This window comes from Mytilus trossulus, chromosome 3 (genome assembly GCF_036588685.1).
Source record: "Mytilus trossulus isolate FHL-02 chromosome 3, PNRI_Mtr1.1.1.hap1, whole genome shotgun sequence".
NCBI classification, from domain to species: Eukaryota; Metazoa; Mollusca; class Bivalvia; order Mytilida; family Mytilidae; genus Mytilus; species Mytilus trossulus.
In genome coordinates, this window is record NC_086375.1 from 61,202,397 (window position 1) to 61,225,180 (window position 22,784).

The 22,784-nt window shown below is 31.0% G+C and overlaps 1 protein-coding gene across 2 annotated transcripts in view; it reads right to left on the minus strand.

The window, feature by feature from the left end:
- Positions 1-6,042: 6,042 nt before the first annotated feature.
- LOC134712023 (5'-3' exoribonuclease 2-like) overlaps positions 6,043-22,784 on the minus strand; it is a 50,158-nt gene continuing 33,416 nt past the window's right edge. Inside the window, exons 26-30 of one of the 2 annotated variants that reach the window (XM_063573118.1) lie at positions 22,556-22,696; positions 21,616-21,668; positions 11,888-11,987; positions 7,284-7,599; positions 6,043-6,850 (exon numbers count right to left, since the gene is read on the minus strand). In XM_063573118.1, coding sequence (XP_063429188.1) covers positions 6,815-6,850; positions 7,284-7,599; positions 11,888-11,987; positions 21,616-21,668; positions 22,556-22,696 — 646 coding nt within the window. In that variant the 3' untranslated portion in view covers positions 6,043-6,814. Of the gene's footprint in view, positions 6,851-7,283; positions 7,600-11,887; positions 11,988-21,570; positions 21,669-22,555; positions 22,697-22,784 lie in introns of both variants that reach the window. The other variant, XM_063573117.1, reaches the window with a different exon arrangement.

The window sequence follows — 22,784 nt, forward strand, 5'->3', positions numbered from 1 at the left end:
CACATTATCAGCTATATAAGGCCCCGAAACAATAAACAAAAAACAATTCAAAGATGAAAACTATCGGCCTGATTTATGCACAAAACATTGAACGCAAACAAATATGTACAGCAACATACGAAAACCAATAAATTACAGACAATTGACTTGGGACAACCACATACAGAATGTGGTGACTTTTAATTAGTTCGTTTTATAAGCAGAAAAAAAACCACAAACAAATTACAGACCGCTCCTAGCGAGTATGTTTGGTTTTCGGTGCTCACTATGTCTAAACTTTTCACTGACGTGCAGACACTGGAATAAAAAGTTTAATGGACGTCCAAACACTAGACCAGTCGATATGTATAAAACTACTAAAGTAGACTTTTTTTCTCAAACGAACGAATTTCTCTACATGTCCAACGATAAATTCATACTAAAGACTGGATATCCTATCATAAGTTGTTTAATGCATATCAGTCCAGATCACTCATTAAGCTTTGAACTGCAAGTTAAACTAGGCAAATATGAACCCGGAAGAACCTGATTATGAAACAATTCAAATAACAAGTATACAAAAGAAGTCAAATTTAGAATACACAGATAATTAAAGGCATTTTTAAAGATAAAAGTCGAAGATGTGTGTGTCTTATGCTACAACCCGTGACAGAAGGCTAAATATGGTCTTTGTATCATACAGGCTTGGTCTGTATAATCTCAACCTACATTTTGAATATTTATAGCAACACTAACCACAAACCACAAACCACAAACCACAAAATTACCTGGAAAAGAAGTATAAGGATTGTAAACTAATATTTATGATAAGTTCCTTGTTATGCCATGCTATCGGTACACCAAATTTGCCATGGAAGAAAAATATCAACATAATAATTCCGTGATCCAATAGAATAAGGACAGAAATAAGACAGAAAGGCAACCACTCTTTTAAGCGTTTGCTAAGGAAGCCGGTTTCAGCTGTGTTGACTTATTTGTAGATCTTATTTCGCTGAAAATAATTGCTAATTCACTTTCTCTCGAACTATTTCAGGTTTCGTAAAAATACTAAAAAAGTGGAAATAAATTTATCAGGAGCAATCACACCTATAAAGAATTTAATGACGATTTTTTTCCCTTGCCGACTTATTTGTAAATCTTATTATTACTTCTAGTATATATATACGACAGTTTTCACAAACAAATATTATAATGGTAAAATCATGATTTTTGCCAAGTTAACGGCTGAAATACTCTGATACAATTTTCAAACTAGATTCCGTAAGGAACATTCATATAAATTTAGTTACGTTTGGTCCAGTGTAATTCCTGAGAGGATTAAATAAAACTGTTACAATGCCAACGCTCACGATGCCTTTAGGCCACGTCAGCTTAAGTCATGTGCATGAACCTCACCAAATACCAGGTATGAACTCATTTAGTCAAGAATTGTGAGCAGTTCAATGGAAACCATCAGAACGACAGCGAATATTATTTTTATTGGTATACATATTGATTGTGTAATTAGTAAAATAAAACCAGTATACCCATATGCACCGGTATTCACGGTACTAATTTCTATCGATACCTATATTTGGCATTGCACTTATATTTTTTCTGTTCATGACGTCTAACGGTCTTCCACTAAATCCTTTAGATTATGGATGGGTAGTGAGTGATTTTGCGTCTAACATACATGCGTTTTTATTAGTTGCTGATTGCGAGTACTCTCAGATCTGTGCATTGTGTCTTTTAGTTTTTTGGTATGTATAAACACCCTGCCACGTTCAGTCTGTGTAATTTGTTAGATGATTTTCTGCTTTATATCGATCTGACGAGTTAAGCCCTTTTCAACATACACAATATCCACACTCAGAATAAATTTTGGTTGATAAAATAATCGCTCTTGGATCGGAGGGTTACCTCTTTGACATATTCCCCGTTTCCCATCTCATTTCGAAGTTTCTGGAAACAGACGACGGATAATGAATGTTAAAACAACCGTGTGTTTGTAATTAAACCTTTTTGGTTTTATTTGATATGTGCGTGTGTATAATTTGTTTAGTTATTGGAGTGGTAAAGTAAAGCGTACATTTGATTTTGAACATTTTCCTATTTGTCTAAAGAGTAAGGATCTTTAATCGTTTGCAATAGGTAAAGTGTTCACATATACTATTATATCATGCTTTGATAGATTATCTTAAAAATGCATAAACTATTACTTGAAGGTCAATTGTTGGGAGAATAAGCTTACTTCTGATGTTAAAAGTTTTTAATTTTTCATTAATACATTGATTCAGTGTTATGGGGACTTTTACCCACCAAATACTATGCATTTGTTACAATTCCAGCTTCAGCTGTAGTATGCCTATATTAATCACCTTGAAACATCATATTTTCTTATTTTTATTGGTAGAATTTATCTTCTTTACATTTTTGACAATTTTCCACTTTATCCTTCCAGAGTTATGGGACTTTATCCATTAAATCAGGCAGATTTTTTATTGACTTCTTTTTGATTAACTTCTTCAAAATTAATTTAATTCTTACAACGATCTTAATATGCATATGATGGTATATATTGTGGTTCTATGTAGCTAATTATAACCATGTTTTTCATTTAGCTATTGCAGTTGTTTTGGTTACTTAGTAGCAGTAATAAAACAAGCACTTCAATCGAGTGGATCGATGGAAACGAGTACAAAGTAAGACGAACCTTGCCAGATAGACATGCTCACCTTTAAATCATGCAAACCTTGCCAAATAGACATCAGCATGCTGAATACTCGAGTGGATCGATGGAAATGAGTGCACAGTAAGACGAATCTTGCCAAATAGACATGCTCACCTTAAAATCATACGAACCTTGCCAAATAGACATCATCATGCTGAATATTCGAGTGGATCGATGGAAATGAGTACAAAGTAAGACGAATCTTGCCAAATAGACATGCTCACCTTAAAATCATACGAACCTTGCCAAATAGACATCATCATGCTGAATATTCGAGTGGATCGATGGAAATGATTACAAAGTAAGACGAATCTTGCCAAATAGACATGCTCACCTTAAAATCATGCTGAATATTCGAGTGGATCGATGGAAATGATTACAAAGTAAGACGAACCTTGCCAAATAGACATGCTCACCTTAAAATCATACGAACCTTGCCAAATAGACATCATCATGCTGAATATTCGAGTGGATCGATGGAAATGATTACAAAGTAAGACGAATCTTGCCAAATAGACATGCTCACCTTAAAATCATGCTGAATATTCGAGTGGATCGATGGAAATGATTACAAAGTAAGTAGAACCTTGCCAAATAGACATGCTCACCTTAAAATCATACGAACCTTGCCAAATAGACATCATCATGCTGAATACTCGAGTGGATCGATGGAAATGATTACAAAGTAAGACGAACCTTGCCAGATAGACATGCTCACCTTAAAATCATGCTGAGTACTCGAGTGGATCGATGTTAATGAGTACAAAGTAAGACGAACCTTGCCAGATAGACATGCTCACCTTAAAATCATGCTGAGTGCACAGTAAGACGAACCTTGCCAGATAGACATGCTCACCTTAAACCTTGCCAGATATACATGCTCACCTTAAACCTTGCCAGATAGACATGCTCATATAAAATCAGACTGGATACAAAACACATTTTACCTACTGTTTTCAGTGACAACAAAATCCTGAACATGAACCATCAGTGAACGATGAAATTGAGGTCAAGGTCAAGATGAACGCTGCCAGACAGACATGTTATCCTTGCAATGATGTCTAACACATAGAGAAGTTTCACATAAAATTTATAGATAATAGATCAAACAATGAAACTTTTAAAGTAACAAATGAACATTGAATGGGCCATTTGCAAATGCAATGTCAAACAGAATATACATATAAACAGAAGACAGTTGACCTCTTGTTCCTTATATCGGAGAAAAAGACAAAAAACACACAAATCTAACAGTGAACTGTGAAAATGGATACAAGGTCACACAGAATCTGCCAAATGAACTAGTACACCTTTCAGTCATTCCATACACCAAATTTATTTAACCTTCTTCTCATAGTATCTCAAATACAGACTTGACCACAAAAAAATCTTCTGTTCACTTTTCTAAGAAATGAGGCCAAGGTCAGGTAAACCCTGTCTGATGTCATAGATGTGCACTCTTAAATGAACATATTTTGGACTAAATTTGGCTATTTTTGCTACAGGTTGCATTTTGTAAATATAGCTTTTTCACAAATCTGAACTCTTTTGGGGAGATATACAAATTCATAATTGTTTTTTTTGTTAACCTACTGGTTCCCAGATACTAAATGTGTTTCATATCAGTCACAATAGTCTCATAGGTAATCTTACCACATCATCCTTTTTATGCAACTTGGGAAAGTTACCAGTAAAAAAACACATGGACAGTTGCCAAATTCTTAAGAAGACCTTAAAGGAAAGCAAGGGTAGTACAGAATTTTAAACAATTTAAACTCTTGGAAGTATAAGTATACATATTGAAAATAGACCACACAGTCATGTTTTGATCTTTGGAAAAAATATGCATATGAACTTTTTTTACATTGTCTTATCGGGGCCTTTTATAGCTGACTATGCAGTATGAGCTTTGCTCATTGTTGAAGGTCATACAGTGACCTATAGTTGTTAATGTCTGTGTCATTTTGGTCTCTTGAGGACAGTTGTCTCATTGGCAGTCATAACACATCTTCTTTTTTATATTTGAATTTCTAGAACATCACTTTTTATGAAACTTATGAACTAGCTGTAAAACGAGAACCTATGGGTTATTGCATTGTCTTTATTTACATATTGCAGCCAACAGACAACATTCTGTTTGGCTAGAATGTATATCACACCATCATGCATCTTTTTACAACAAAATGTTTTGCAAAGGATACTGTCAATCTTTTACAGAAGCCTTTAGAAACAAAGGTTACAAATAGTCTGGATTGAAGGAAATTGCAAAGTAAACATTGACCTGTGTAAATGGTAGTGACAACACTAATAAACCAAATATATTCTCAAACCTACATGGGAATATTTCATATCTTGATTTGAACAATGGTTATTTTAGTTTTATTTCGTTGTTTATTTCATCCACGAAATCATCCATGAAAACCACAAAAATTGGTACCCCATGAATGAAAGTACTTTCACAGTAATATGTCCTTCAATTTGCCCCACTTACAGTTTTGAAAAGGTATCAGTAGCACCACTCTCGATTTTTTGGATGGTATTAATTGCACCAATTAATAGAATCAAATTGCGCCACATTAACGTGAATATTTTTTTGCCTATATCAAACATGTTACCGTTAACCTATCCACTTTAAATTTAAACTAAACATCAAAATTAAGAAAACTCACCAATACATGTACATAAATTGTTCAGTTATAGAATAGTTTTTTACATGGAAAGATGTCTAATACATGTTTATCGTTTAAAAGAAAATAGAATTTGATAAAGGGAAAGCTATCATTGTGGTAGAGGATTACAAATTTCGTAAGGCAACTTATTATAAAGAAAAAAGAGTAATCCAAGAGAGAATGATAAAAAAAACTTAGAGAGAAGAAAAGTGAGCAGAAAGGAATATATTTCTATTTTAAGTTATAAATAACAGCCTTTAATTTAATGTTGAACAGAGACATGTAACAGTATTAACTGTATATGAGTGAGCATTTTAATTCAGCATATTTTTTGTATCCAAGTCCGTAAACTTAGCCTGAGGTGAGAAGGGAATCATTAAGTTGATATATCTAAGTAAATGTAAATAAGTTTATAAAATTGGTGCAATTAGATGAATTTTTAATTGGGGCAAATGATACCTATAGTTTTCAAACTGAAGTGGCACAGAAGTAGTATTGTTGCAAATAAGTTTTGGCGCAAATAAGATCATTTTTAGCATAAAATGATATTACCTATATTTTTTTTTGCCATATGCCCCAACACGTTGTTAGCCACTCAATATTTAAAACAATTTGAAACAAGACAAAATTTTATTTCATATGAAAGAAAAAACACCAGACTATGAATAATGGTAATAATTTTAATTGTTCATCATGATATTTACAAGGTTTTGATCTTATAAATTAATTAAAATATCATCAAGTTACATGATACAAAATATATACAATTCAAATTTCAGTAATCACTGTTTCTAAAGATCAAAGAAATAATTACTTTGAGACATGAATTGATGATTGGTATGTTTTCTGAACTTATGTGTTAATATTAGGATTTAAAAAAATATGTGTGCTTCCAAAACCTTTTTGTTTTTTGGTATCAAATTCAAAAGTCATTTCTTTACACTTTAAAAATATATTTTAATTAAATGAATTCTTCTTTGCAATTATTTTTTAAGTTTAGCAGTATTGTTCTCTTAAACTAAAGTTGATAAATCAAACATAAATAATTGCAAAATTAAAAAAAAATCTAAAGTGTTTACTTTAAATCAGTTCTTTATCAAGTGATGCTTTTGAATGCAATCCAGAAATATTACTATTCTGTGTGGTATTGTTACATCATTCACTAATTTGAAATTCACATACATTGTAATACATTTGTTTTGTATTATAACCAAACTCAAAACAAGATTTGACAAATCAAATTAAACCACTATATATCTTGTTGTTGGTTTGAGATGTTCTATGTCTGTTTTCATGCTCTAAATGTCAAGAAAAAATTTTCACATTCAAAATTACATGTCATATCATGATATAATAAAGGAAATTTATAATTTCTCTTGTATTTTCATGTATGTATGTATGCAATATTCTGTTCTTTTAATAGATGATCACATCAGTATGGTCTGTATCTATCTTGTCCTCTGTTATTCTACAAGTATAAATAAAGCATTTATAACAATGGGATATATTTTATAAGAATATAATGAAATTAGCAATGCTATGCCTTTGCTGAACTTCTTAACTTTATCAAAGCTAATTTTTATAGTTCATACTTTTATCATATATATTTGGAAAAAGAAATTCAAACCAAATAGTTTTACATATCCATTGTATATACTATCATTCTAATAATTGCAATTCCTTAGAAATGTGAGAAATATTATTCTTTGTATGGTTTAATCATAATGTTAAATCACTTGCAAAAAAAAAGATTCATGATTTTTCTGAATATTGATCAAACAATTAGCAAACTTACTTGTACAATTATTTATGCATGAAGGTAACCCAAATTTCTCACAACTCATTTAAAAGGTTCAATGCAAAACACATAGTTTCTTATATGCATCACAATATATACTTACACTATTATAATTGCCTCCTCCTCCTCCTCCTCTTTGCTGCTGTTGGTTTCTGTTACCTCCTCTTTGGTTGCCTCCCCAGTTACTGCCACCCTGTTGATTGCCACTCCAATTGCCTCCTCCTTGATTGCCACCATAATTACCTCCCCCTTGATTATAACCTCCTCCTTGATTGCCACCCCAGTTCCCTCCCCCTTGATTATAACCTCCTCCTCCTCCTTGATAGCCTCCGTATCCCCCTTGTTGCTGATTTCTATTGTATGCATTTCCTTGATTTTTCATGTTGCCTTGCCAACCTTGGTTACCTTGGTTTCCATATCTGAAAAATTCAAACACATTTTATATTCCTTAGGTCAAGGTAAGACATTTCTAGATTCCATCCAGTTTTTTGTATTTTCTGTCTATGTTCTATATAAGTTCCCGTCTAGAAATAATATGAATAAATCTAATCACAGATCTATTATCAAGAATACTGGCCAGGAAAATCCATTCTGATATCTGTAGCATTGCAAAAACAAAAATTTTTGCTCAAGAATACTGGTTCAAAAGAAAACAAACTTCTTATTTTTTTCCTTTATTTTCTGCATAATTAAGAATTATAACTTGAGACCAATAAATCCCAAGAGCATCAATTCAAGCTCAACTTATGATCAATGGTTTCTAATCCTCTTATTAAATCTTACTTAACTTTTTAAAAGTATTTTCAGATATTTTTAAGGATGACATCTTATTTGTCTATCCCCCCCCCACATTATTCAACACACCACCAAAAAAAATGAAAAAAATCTGGAAAATCATTTTTCATTACAAATGAATTGGTAAATGCAAAAATTGAACAAAATATAGTTTTTAACAATGTACATGAAGACCAAATTAAAAATGAAACTTTCAACATGTTTCGTCAAGGGGATAGAAAAGATGTTTAACAAAATACAACCATATGCATAGACTGCATAGGTTGGTGCACACATCAGAAAAATTATCAATTTCAATCTTGATGAAGAAATCATGTATTTTTCTCAAAATCTATTACAAAATTTCATTTACCACCTTATCTAAATAAAAATCTCAAAAATTCAAATCATTATTAAGGACAAAGATAAAAATAACTCCACTCTATTTAGCCATCATGCTAAACCTAACCTTCAATGCTAGCAAGAAACTAAAGTGACCTATGACTTCTTCTAGCCATTTTACTACCACACAGATAGTGTCAGTAGAAATCACAAAAAGTAAAAATAAAATGATAAATTGGTGTGTACAGAAAGTCAAGTATTTAGATAAATTCCCGTACTATTAGAACAATGACAGGGGATAAGAGTAAGTCAGAAGTTTACGTAACCTTTGACATCATGATTGACATATTTTTCTATCTTAATGAAAAAATCCTGCAAATAATCAAAATATTAAACCTTGCAGTCAGAGAATTAAGAACTCAAGTATACCTAACAAAACACTGTAGTCAATTTAAAAATCTTACTAGAGTACAATATTATTAAATCAGATCAATAATTGTAAGGAGATATTTACTGAGTAAAACACTAGTGCAGAAGTAAGATATCAAACAGATTGAAATTTACGTTCAAATGTATATACAGCATGCGTCAAGTACTTTTGTATTGTTTCCAATAAAGGAAAAAATGACACCTCAATTAATAATCATCAATGATATCTATTCAAAGTTCAAGTTCTATTCAAACCCTCATTTTTTTGTTTGTTACATTTGAAAGTAGCGGGGAGCAATTCTTTGATAGCGGCACAGGTGTGCAGACTTCTATCTTTAACAATCCTATCAATCTCAACAACCCCACTCCAAAATTAATTGCTACAAGTTTTTGTGAGTCCATTGTGGGTCCTGTGTTCTAATTTCCTTTGGCTTACATCTAATGAGATCGTTTACTAGACCAATATCGTCTTCTAGGTTTTCATTTGGTTGGCTATGATGAATCAGTGTCTAAATGTTCTATCCTGTGATACTGGGGAAGATACTTGAAGGCACTTGAAGGGCCCTGATTTGATTCAACATCCCCACTGACATCAGACTTGCTCCATGCACATCTGTCAGCTTTTTATCAGGGATGTTCAATCAGTAAATTAGTAATAGTTTTTCTACAGAACTATTTTAAGACATAAAAAGATATTAAATCTCAACAATTAAATAATTTCATTACTATTTAATGGAAAGACACAAAATTATAAGATGTTTCAAAATAGACAATGAATAAAAGGAAGATGTCAATAGTACATCTTTATCAAAATTGTACAAATAAAATGGCTAAAATAAATTATTTTTGACATGAAACCCTCCCATATGCAACATAAAGATATGCAAGTATCAAATGAAAAAACAACGATATTTGAATAACAAAATTCTAAATTTTGGAAACTACTGCATTGATAGTGTTACTTAATTTCTTTCATGAAAATTTTAAGTTTAAAAAGCAAATAATTGTCATAATATCTCACTTAAAAATGATTGAAAAATCTATCATCAAAGATTTAATACCTATTGTCAAATAATTTTCTGAAGGTCATACTTCTTTAAACTTCTACTTATATACTACTCAATGAAACAAGAAAATTAATTGTCTTTGAAAATTTAATTATTTGAATATTTACCTACTTAATATACTATGGAATATACATTTAAATCAAAGAATGGGCAGGATAAAAGAGATTTTTTTTAATAAAATATACAGAGCTAGAGGTCTCTAAGTGAAAAACTTCTGTAGTTTTTTTTGGTATATTTTTTATTTGTGAATAAAGAAGTATTTCTTGATACCCATAACACTGTCCAAACCAATCTACATAATTTTAGATAATAAATTCAATATCTAGCAACTATGATTTGGCCAAATGACTTTTACTTGTTCATCCTTACATAGTTAGCCTTTATTTAATTTATGTACAATTATTTGGTAACGTTACAGTGTGATAACAAATGTAATTTTTTTTCTGTATAAAACTACCGTAAACCTATAATAATCTCTTTACCATTAATATCTGCTTCATTTGAACCTAAAACTTAATGTAATGATTTCCCTGTTCCAATATTTTTTGTTTTATAAAATTCTTTCTTGCGTTTCTAGTTTGGCTAAATGGTTATACATATTACACTGAAAACATTTTCATTTTAAGTTTTGTTTGAGTCAAAAGAAATGATTAACTAAAAAGTAGCCGGAAGAAAACTTAAATCTGATCTGTAATTACAATATTATATACACATTATAATACATGTATAACAGAATGAAGGATTGCTGATAAATTAAAACAATTTATATATTATCTAAATAATTTTTAGGCATTATTTCTAAAGAATTATATACTATACTATATAACAGTTCATCTATACCTTCAAGTTAGGCTGCCAAAAAAAAAGGAGAGACATGTTATTTGCATGAAATTAATTACTGCTTAAAAAATTAAATAGGAGTACAAATGTATATGGTCAAATAGATAGGAAAATTACCAAGTAGCAGAGATTATATTCAAATATTGTCTGACTGATTTGATTGATTGATTGATTGTTGGTTGCTTAACGTCCAGTGGCAAATATTTCTGACTGATTTGAAGTTTTAGATTTAAAAAATACATGTATTATAAAAAAACTATGATGACTTGAAATCATCCAAACCAGGAGGACAAATTATAAAACTTGCTATTTAAATGAAATTTTAAATGTCAAGGGGCTGAAATATGGTAAAGAGTAAGTTAGCTAGAATTAAATTCATATGTATTTATACTTTATTTCAATAAATCATATAAAAATTTGAAAATAGGGTGGACAAAGCAGATGACAACATTTATTATTTTATATTCTCCAATACAGGTCCATTGCTGTAAATAAGTCAAAATATTGATAGCTTGAGTTTGGTTATGGTTAACTATAATAAATGTTGAAAGTAATCTGGAACTATTTCTTATACAAATAGTTATATTACTACATTAGTCTTATAATTGGTAGCAAAACAAGAAACAAGTTTGGGACCCTTAACAAAAACTAGAGGAAATTAGGCAATATTTATCAATAATTTAATTTTGAATGTAACACGTCTTCTGATTGGCTTACACAATTTTGTGATCAGCCCATAGACATAATTTAGTCATGTGACTGTGACATCATCAACATTTTTTCATGGTTTTCTGCAGTTTAAAATAGAATTTAGAATTAAATTTTAAGAAATAACTGTAATATTTTTTTCTGTCTATTCAAAATAACATAAAAAATGTGGCGCACATTGTTAAATAACCCGCTATGCCGGTTATTCAGTGTGCACCAAATTTTTTATGTTATTTTTTTCATAGACAGAAAAAATATTACAGACATTCCTTAATTATTTTGAAGAAATGTAAATTATGCCATTTTTTTTGTACTTTATGAAAAAAAACCACCTTTTATTCATTTCAATTCTTTTTCTTTTAAAAGAACAGGACCATGTGCAGTTTGTGGATTGGTATATTTTTTTCTATTTTCTGTATATCAATTTTTTTGTAAGTTTTGGTAGTTTTACACCTTTTGCTTCAAAGACCTCTGTTACCTGTAAATATAATACCTATGTTATGTGCAATAACTGATGAACATTGAATAATATAGGGTAAATACTAACCTTTGACCTCCTCCTCTGTTATTGCCACTGTTGTAGCCGCCTCCACCACCTCCGCCTCCATAACCTTGAGCACCACCATTACCGCCACCATAGCCACCTCCTTTAAAAATTAAAAATTACAAATATTTACAAAAAATATTAGTTAAAAAAAACCCAAATCATTTATTTATTCAATGGCAAAAAACAAACAACTCTAAGTAAAAATGTTTTATGATCATACTTTTTTTCTGAAATAAAAGAGTTAATTTATTTATTTCTTTACAAAATAAAGTGTTCAATAGCCTTTCTACCTACTAGATCATATTCTGTAAGAACCTCGTTGATGATATATGGAAAGTAATAAGGAGGTCTTAAACGTTGTTAATCAAAGACAAAAACATTTGATTAAATAAAAACTTTTACTCAATGGGTTTCAATGGTTGTGCGAAAAAATAATACTAAGGCCACACAGCAAATCAGGTGTAAGTTATTGAATTAACAAGCTCTGTCTGTCGTAGGCCTGGGGCATCACATCTTTAACACATATCAATGCCTCATTAAAGAATCAAGCGAGTCAAACGCACCATCATGGTACAATTTGTCAAATGATAACTCATGCACAATGATTTGTCTATTTTGTTGAAAAGTCCTGAAGTAAAATCATTAAATGTGATCAGAAAAAGATGTTTGGGAAGAGATGGGTGTTATTTTACCCTGGTAGCAGCTGCAGACTTCTGGGGTGGAAAATATGGCAAGGCCACAAGCTTAATTGATGCTATAATTACTGACATGATAAACATATAATTATCTGCTGGGAAAATGGAAGGTTATTCTACTAAATAATTCATTTCTTAAGCTAAAATTATATGTAAACTTAAGGAATTAATCGTGTTAAACTGTGCATGGTATTTAAATACTCAAAGAAATGATATATTCAAAAGAAACATTGATAATAAAGAGACTGTAAATATTAATAATGTATCAATTATACTCATAATTATCAAAGAAAGAATTAATTCTATCTTTTATCTGATTGAAGTTCTCACTAAAGTTTGATAAATAATGAAATTGTGTAAAATTTTGACATTTTGTAACCTTATTTTCTGTGATCATACAAAATCAAAGACGACAATTAAAGATATTAAAAAATCAAAACTGATATTAGTTCTGCATTCCCATGTAGGCACAGACTGTTACAACAAACAGGTTCACATTTATTTACTAAAAATAATTTCTCTCCCATTCTCAAACATTCAAATTTTTAGTTCTTTTTTCACAATTATAATATATCTCGAGACACATATATATGATTAATTATAGTTTTACTACTTATCTTTGGTAACATTTGTGTATCATAATTCTAATGTTGTGATAAACAAGAAAATTTACCAATGGGCCACCATGGCCTGCTTGCACAATTAACGTTCTAATGTTCAGCAAATGACAAAATCTTTGTAAAAGACCCTCTAACCTCAGCATACATTTTAAATAGTTCAAATTCTAATGAAGTACTGTTTCAAGTTGATGTGACCACAACATCATGGTAAACTACCTTTACCAAATCTTCAATAAACTGATTAGAGAGCGTGGAATCTGGATGGGAACTATCATTTTTACAGGATGGACAGATGAAAGGATGAACTTCAAGATGGATGAATCGGGACTTTAAAACATAATGCAAGGACTAGATATTTCCATTCTCAATTTTATAGTAATAAAAACAATCTTAAGAGATTTCCAAAAGCAGCAATATATGTATAGAGAATATCATGTATTATATCATAGTTTTCTTTGCAAAGAACCTAATACATCTGATAAAATCTGTATAAATACCTTAAATGGTTTAAATTATTATTTTGATCAATAAAGTTTGGGAATTTTTTTAAAGGAAAAGAATAAAACGTTTAACTATTTGTCAATAAAATTGTATTGTTTTAAGCCCAATACTGTGGGTAAATGTAATTCTGATTCTCTCAATAAATAATATATTAGTGGAAGACATCAAACATAAATCCCATAATAGATTAGATATTGAAGTGCTTTTTAAGTTATTTGGTCTTCTATTTTTTAAATGTTCATCTGTGGCATCAATATTTGCTATAAAAAAGCAATAACCTTAAAAACTGCATAAAATTTTCAATCACAGAAAGAAACCTTGTTATAAAAATGACATAAAGAGTAGAACTTGCGATAAAGCTTCATCGTGATTAAATAAAACGGTAAGATTCCTCTGTAATTATTCTCAAGTGCTGGCCAATACACATCAAGTTCTTCGCCAACCAAATTTCTTCCTATTTACACAGTTGGAATATTAGAAAGAGATAGAGTCATTAGAAACCAAAGATTACTTCTTTGAAAAAATTGACAAGTTTTGACGAGAGTTATGAGGCAAGAAATCCAATTTATTTGTGAGAAGTAAATCTTTTTCGAAGTCAACAATTGACTTAGTATGCCTATGAGGTCGCAAAGACTGGCCAATAACAATTAATTAGACATGATTGAGAAAAGAATTACATTGTCATGAATAAATTTACATATTTAATTAATCATCTAGATTCATTGCCAATCTTATAACTAGATAATGTTTATAAAAATTGGCATTTATAATAATGTGTTGTGAATGTACCTTTTATTTTGATGCACATGGCATACTCTATGAGATTAGATGTTGATTTGCTTACGTCAAAAACTTTGTTGTAGTCATGAACGTAATGGCCAACTGGGACTGACAATATGACAATTAAAATGTTCCACTCCAAGACTATCACCATAGAAAATTATCACATTAACTAATTGAGTTAATTATATAGTCACTTTTAAAATGTGAATAACGAAATAAAATTTATCAATCTTGATTAGACAGAGGCTTCGCTTCAACGGTGTTATTTCACTGTAAAAGTACAGTCTTTTATCAAATGCCCTATAGAACTGTTTCAGTGAACTAAACCTTGCCCCCATCTTCAAGCCTTTGAATGTTATATGTGGGAAAATATGACGCTATAAAAAAATCTTAAAATTTGACTTTGAGGCTTAAGGTTAAGGTCACAAGTGGGTCATGAAGGAAAAAGCCGCATGTCAAATGGTGCTTCATGTATATTCTAAAGAGTACAAGCTTACTACTACTGTTTACACAAAAGTCCCTGAAAACTAAACAAAACCCTCTTTCGGATGACAATAATGTTCTTTCTGTCAGTATGATATTCTTCCAATATTTTTCTCAGCATCATTATCATGATTATGTGTAAAATGATTATTTCTCAAAAATTTAAAAATATCAATGCTTTACATTGAATGATATATCTGTTACAGGAAATGCAAGAACAAGTTGTCTTTATGGCAGCGAAATCTTTAACAAGACTTTGATAGGATCTTTAAAATCTTTAGATGGATAAAATTGTGTAAGAGAGATAATCACAATTATTGCTATTTTACAAAATTTTCCTTTGATCTCACTGACTGACAATTTCCTTTCTCAATACAGTAGAGTGATATGAAAATTATCGTAGAAACTGTGGGTGCATGTGCTGTTGTCAATGAAATTAACAATGTCGCTATCAGTAAAATAGCGACAAACATTGGTCATCTTAACTCTATTGCTTTTCTCTCTTTTGTCATACCAGCTCAAGCGAGAAAATCAATTTTGTTGAGATGACCAACGATAATCTATAAATATAGGGAACCTCAATATATAACCATTAATCTACCCAGTGGTAACATTCATTTGTACTATGGATTGGTTATTTTTGTTGACAGAGGATATATTGTTTATTTCACTGAGTGTTAAAAAAAATAAATATATGTCCCCATTCAAATGCATTGAATTTAAAAAAAAAAAGGGGGGGGGGGGTTCCAACCCCTAATAACCCTCCCCCTGGATCCGCCACGGGTTGTCTCATTGGCACTCACACCACATCTTCCTATATCTATTTCAAGAAAAAATATGAATAAACAGTAAATCACATCTTGTATCTTAACACCTTTTCCCTGCTAGGAATATTAGAATATTTATATACAACATTTTTAAAACATAATAAGCAAACACATTCAATTTTCACTTTGCCTATCATATTTAAAGTCAATATATCTTAAACAAGGTTTTGGTAAACATAATTTATATGAACTACAAAATTCTAATGATCAGATACTGGTTAAAAATAGATTCAATAATCTGAATAGAACATGCACTAGAATATGCATTGTTTTATCTAAAATCTTGACTCTTAATAGTTAATCTAACTCCCTAAATGATAAACTCTTAAACAGTGTAATAAATTCAAACATATAAACCTTTTAAGAACTAGTGATTACCAGAGATATTATCTTTAAATAAGGAGCAATTGATATAGAAATTCGAACAGGGATCCTCATCAGCTAATTTGAAGCTCTATTTTTAGAATGACAGCAGTTTCCTAAATTACAAAATTAGATAAATTACTCGACAACAAATCATTAATTAGGGTAAATAAAGCACTTAACAGCAACTATAAGGGATTAAAATGCACAATTTTGACATATAATTGGGTTTTATTTTGTATTAATTTGTTTTTTTAACACTCATAAACAAATGGACGAACCTTTTAACTGTTATTTTTTTGCATAATCAAACAAATACACAGGCTGACAGTTTATCTGGATCTCTGAACATTGTATCAATAAACCTTGAATTGCACAAGTACAAATATACTGAATCAGATTTATAAGTTACAATTAAATCTGTACCAAACAAAGATACTAAAAGAAATATAAACTGTGTACATCAGAGTTCTCAATAACTCCAACCCCATCGTACTGACGTTAAAAAATCAGCTAGGACCGACAATCATATGTGTAGTGGCAGTCCTGATGACCGACAAAACTTAGGTGTTTTCTTTTATTTTAACATCTTTTCGGTACTGAAAAAGCTTTCAAACTGCTGGCTTATGTAAACGAACTTTAACAGAATAGCGCAAAATTACAGTTTAACTTTGGAAAAGGAACCAGTCGGCGGTTTCTTTTATATTCAGATAATTTTTGTACTGGTAACTACAGTAATGTCAGTCACTTAACTTTTGTAGCATAGCTCAAATAATAGGAATACTTTTGTAAAATAACCATGCGTTAAAGTCATCATGGCTTCCAAATGGCATATATAGTACCGTGTTGAACTAAAAAGGGTACAAACAACAATAGATAATGACAAAGACAAAAGAGGTAAAAAAAAAAACAACAACAAAAGATTATGAACAGAATGATAGACTGGAAAGAAGGTTCCAAAACAAATGGAAAGACATTTATAAATGGCTTTTCTATGAGGAGAAAAAAACCAAATGTTTTGCCAAATACGCATTCATGCTTTTAGAAATAGTGATTGACAAGAAATGATGAATTGTAAAGCTTACATGAAATTGATGAATAAATATCTGTTAATTTTTTGGTGTAACAACTTAAAATACTTAAGTACTGTAGTTGCACATGAAAAAAGGCTAAAGCATACAAAGAAGCTATTGCTATTACTTATGGTAAACATAATCTTGAAAAATCTACAGGATACAAATCTCTAAAAGCTTTAAAAACAAAACCAGAAAATGTAATTGCAATATAAATTCGTAAACATACATGCAGTGGTTATATACAACCATCCCCTATCAAACTGGTTGAATATGCTAGATAAGGCCAGGCAATTGAACACTGGCGAAACCTGCTGCAGGAACCTTCTTCCTAGAAGCCTTAGCAGCTGGGGAAAGAGAATAAATTATGGATACAAATAAATTCTTTTCTCTTTCAATGGATGTGAGAACAGATGATAGATTTATTGAAATAGGCAAGACTGAATCTAACTCCTCTAGTCATTGTGTATTTCAAACTAAATTGTGACAAGGGAGAAAACTCCAAACAATTGAATAGCATTGATGTGCTACAACCTCAACTGTCACAAGGGAGATAACTCCAAACAATTGAATAGCATTGATGTACATCTCCTCAATTGTGTTGAGGGAGATAACTCCAAACAATTAAATAGCATTGATGTACTATCTCCTCAATTGTGTTGAGGAAGATAACTCCAAACAATTAAATAGCATTGATGTACTATCTCCTCAACTGTGACAAGGGAGATAACTCCAAACAATTAAATTGCATTGATGTACTATCTCCTCAATTTGTGACAAGAAAGATAACTCCAAACAATTAAATAGCATTGATGTACTATCTCCTCAATTGTGACAAGGGAGATAACTCCAAACAATAAAATAGCATTGATGTACTATTTCCTCAATTGTGACAAGGGAGATAACTCCAAACAATAAAATAGCATTGATGTACTATCTCCTCAATTGTGACAAGGGAGATAACTCCAAACAATTAAATAGCAGTGATGTACTGTCACTCCAATTGTGAGAAGGGAGATAACTCCAAACAATTAAATAGTATTGTGTATTTCAAACTCAATTGTGAGAAGGGAGATAACTCCAAACAAATAAATACCATTGTGTATTTTAAACTCAATTGTGAATAGGGAGATAACTCCAAACAATTAAATAGCATTGATATACTATCTCCTCAATTGTGACAAGAAAGATAACTCCAAACAATTAAATACCATTGTGTATTTCAAACTCAATTGTGAATAGGGAGATAACTCCAAACAATTAAATAGCATTGTGTATTTCAAACTCAATTGTGACAAGAGAGATAACTCCAAAACAATTAAATATCATTGATGTACTGTCTCCCCAATTGCGAGAAGGGAGATAACTCCCAAACAATTAAATAGCATTGTGCATTTCAAACTAAATTGTGACAAGGGAGATAACTCCAAACAATCAAATATCATTGATGTACTGTCTCCCCAATTGTGAGAAGGGAGATAACTCCAAACAATTAAATAGCATTGTGTATTTCAAACTCAATTGTAACAAGGGAGATAACTCCAAACAATTAAGGTGGATAGGGTGTCTTCCTCCATTTTGGAAATTTGAAGTTTAGATTTTTTATAAAATGTGCAAATTTTGAAATTAGTAGGTGATTCATGAGTAAGATTTTTCATTATAAAATAGAATATGCCATGTTTTATCATATTTATGGTTGTATTTTACCAGAAAACAAATACTTTTGTTTGATTCATTCCCCCCCCCCCCCCCCCCCCCCCCCAACTTTGCCAAAGAAGGGGAGACAACTCAAATGCAAGTGCAGATAATTCAGATAGTGTTACTTTTACAATAGAATGTGTTGGGAGTTTACCAAATTTATTATGTAGCAAGAAAACGAGTCCGGTGACCCCATTTTTTCTTCTTCTTATCTGAAAGAATAATATTGGAGCTATCTTCTCATATTTTATCTCAAAATTCTATAGTGCGGTTTGTTATATGACCAAAAATTTGGTTTTCCATGCATAATCTATACAAAATTTGACAATTTTGCACAACCTGTAGTGTGAAAATATGTCCAGTGACCCATTCATTTTATTAATGTTCTCAGACAAGCAGGATACAAACTACATTTTGGCAAATTATTAAGAAATTCCATGGATTATAATTTAAACGCCCCATCTACCTTAAATACCATTATGTATTTCAAACTCAATTGTGACTAGGGAGATAACTCCAAACAATTAAATCGCATGGATTACAACCTTAGTTGTGACACGGGAGATAACTCCGAACCATTGAATAACATTGCTGTTCTACTACCTAAATTGTGACAAGAGAGATAACTCCAAACAATAAAATAGCATTGATGTAGAGTTGAAAGACATTATCATTTAACTACAGGTTTCTTAATATTTTGGGGAAAACTGTACAACTTGTATCATATAATTAGATATAATAGATGTTTATACGATATGTATAAGATAAAAGTGAGATCTTCATAGAACAATTACAAGAAATAAAGCATATTATATAAATTCATTTTACTCCATTAGTATTTTTTGCAGTCAAATTTTTCAAGTCCATATAAATATCTTTGGAAATGAACCTTTATGATTTCTGATCAACATTTTATCAGAGCCTGTTAGTGTTTAAATATTCAGTTCACAATTCACAATACTTAGGTGTGACATCAAACAACAAGTGTAAATGTGATTAACAAGTGTGAATTTGCTGAACAAGTGTGAAAGTGATAAACAGTTAAGATAACAAGTTATACAGTACCAATAAAATAAAAAAAAATACAAACAAAAATCAGTGTAGAAGAATAAAATTTGCTGATATGTTTGAACTATGTATTTATGAAAACTTTTTTTTAAACCTTGAGTATTTCTTTTGCTCTGTTTTATATAAATATACCAATGTCAGAATTGATTAAAACAAGAATGTGTCCTCAGTACACGAATGCCCCACTCGCACTATCATTTTCTATGTTCAGTGGACCGTAAAATTGGGGTAAAATCTCTAATTTGGCATTAAAATTAGAAAGATCATATCATAGGGAACATGTGTACCAAGTTTGAATTCGATTGGACTTCAACTTCCAACTTCATCAAAAACTACCTTGACCAAAAACTTTGATCTGAAGCGGGACAGACAGACGAACAGATGGACGCACAGACCAGAAAATATAATGATCCTCTACTATCGTAGGTGGGGCATAAAAATATATAAATATTTGATGTAAAATTGAAATTGAAAAGATCCGTACATATTGACATTATTGTATGTGAAGGTGTAGAAATTTGCCAAAAAATATCAATTGGGATCGAAGAAAATTTATGCCTTGGAACACCTAACAAACAGACCTCTCACAGTCTCAAGGGGTTCATAAATTAGAAGAAAAGTTTATAACGCTATTAAAAAGGGGAATTTAAAATAAAAAAACTTATTTAAACAAGACATCGATCCCTCTATTTTGACTAAATTTCTTTGATACACAAAAATAAGTTTTGAAATTTTTTTGTTGATACTGTATATCAAAAGTATTGTGTACCATCAATTTGTAAAAAAAACATTTAAAGCATGCTATAAAACAATGACAGTTATCTGACAAATAATGGGTACAGAATAAACTGCAAATATCATTATAGTGAATTTGGAATCTATTAAGAGTAAATAAACTGAAACAGAGGGTTTCTGTTAAAAATAAATTGTCTAAATTTTATTTCCTCCTTTAGATAAATAAAAGTTTTACAGTGCACTCTTCAAGACGATTCAGTCTAGATCTCGCTCAGCAAATGTTTCTCTCATTAGAACTTATGCATTGTTTTTATCCATAAGTTTCTAAATGCAACTATCCTAAAAAGAGCTTTAAATATTTAGTGTTTAGAAACAGTATTGAATCTTACACCATCATATGTAATTTTGAAAGAAACAAGTAAGGACAATGGCCTGCCCAATCATTTTGATGGCTTAGTGAAAAAAAGGAGGTGTATGATGATGTGAATGCCTATGCTCAAGCTTTGTAATTTTCCAAGTTAGAAAGGGGCAAGTCTCAATTTCAAACTCTGTTTCATAAAATTTGCATGAGGTAAACTTAAGCAAAAGTGTGGAAAAGGATAATTTTGATAAAATATAAAGTGGAAAAAACTTTAGGACAGTAAGCGACTCACTGCCCCACTTCAAGAACTAGTGTCGAAAAGTTCAAACAATTTTAACACACACATGGTACAATGTTTACAGATAGCATCTACAGAAACAGATATTTTCTGATCAGGATTTCCATTATTTGTTGTCAGAAAACTGTATGTGATTGCCTTAACCCCATGCCTAGACTGAGAGGAAAGTATTACCAACCTCTTGGATACCTAAGCGAGGGAGCACTATGAGATTTGTACATACTTTGTCTGTTCCAACCTCCGCCTCCTTGGTTGTTACCTCGTCCCATACTTCCTCTGTAAAAAAACATATACTGTAAACATTTCAATATTCTATAAAACAACATCATCTTAATGTCTTAAGACACAGCATATGTTTTATCTGTTGAAGGATTATAATTGTTTTCAATTTGAAGTGTATAGATCATCAGATATACAAGACATTCTCATATGAACCTTTAAAATACCTTCCATAAAAATGTGAAAGTAAAAACTATTCTTTATAATATTTACATGTATATACAACTCGTCTAAACATCAACCCCACAATGTTAGATCTGTAAATTTGCTTTCGCAAATTTTTGGTTCTTCCCTCGCCGGGATTCGAACCCATGCTACTGTGATATCGTGACACCAAATCGCCTGCACTGCAGCCGTCCCGCTAGACCACACGACCACCTGGGCTCTCAAAAAAAGAGCTTTCGGCGGGCATGTGTTACCTTTCCACATCACTTTTAATCTAGCGGCGTACTACAGTACATGATATATAAGGCATGAAGATGTTATTGTTACAGATCAGCTAAATTATCTATAGTAAAGGATCCACAAATTAATGTAAGATACAGTCACAGAAAATAATTATATTCATAAGTACGTCTGAGTCAGTGACAACCCTACAACAGATGTATCCATCGGATCGCCATCAATGATGGTGAAACATGGCTGTGTACATAATGTATATACAACTCGTCTAAACATCAACCCAACAATGTTAGATCTGTAAAATTTACATGTATATATATATATACAACTAACTGTCTTGACATCAATTTTGTGTTATGCAGGAGTTAAATAACAGACATTTGTAAGTGGCTCATAAGTCATATAAATGATTTTATCTAAGTCTGGCTTCATACAATAATAACTTAATTAACAATATGAGCTGACCAAGTGTAAGAACAAACCTCAACATTCTATTGGCTGCTGAACTGTCTTTTCTGTCTCCTCTATAACCACTATGTTTCTGGAAACCTAACTGTGGCATCCAACTCTTTCCCCTATTTCTCTGATCAAAATCTTCTGGTTTTAATACTCTGTCTGGCATTCTGAAATGAGCAGTTAAAAACTTATGATAAAATATTATTCAAAAATTCTCAGAATCTAAATTTCAAACTATTTCTTAAATAAACTAAG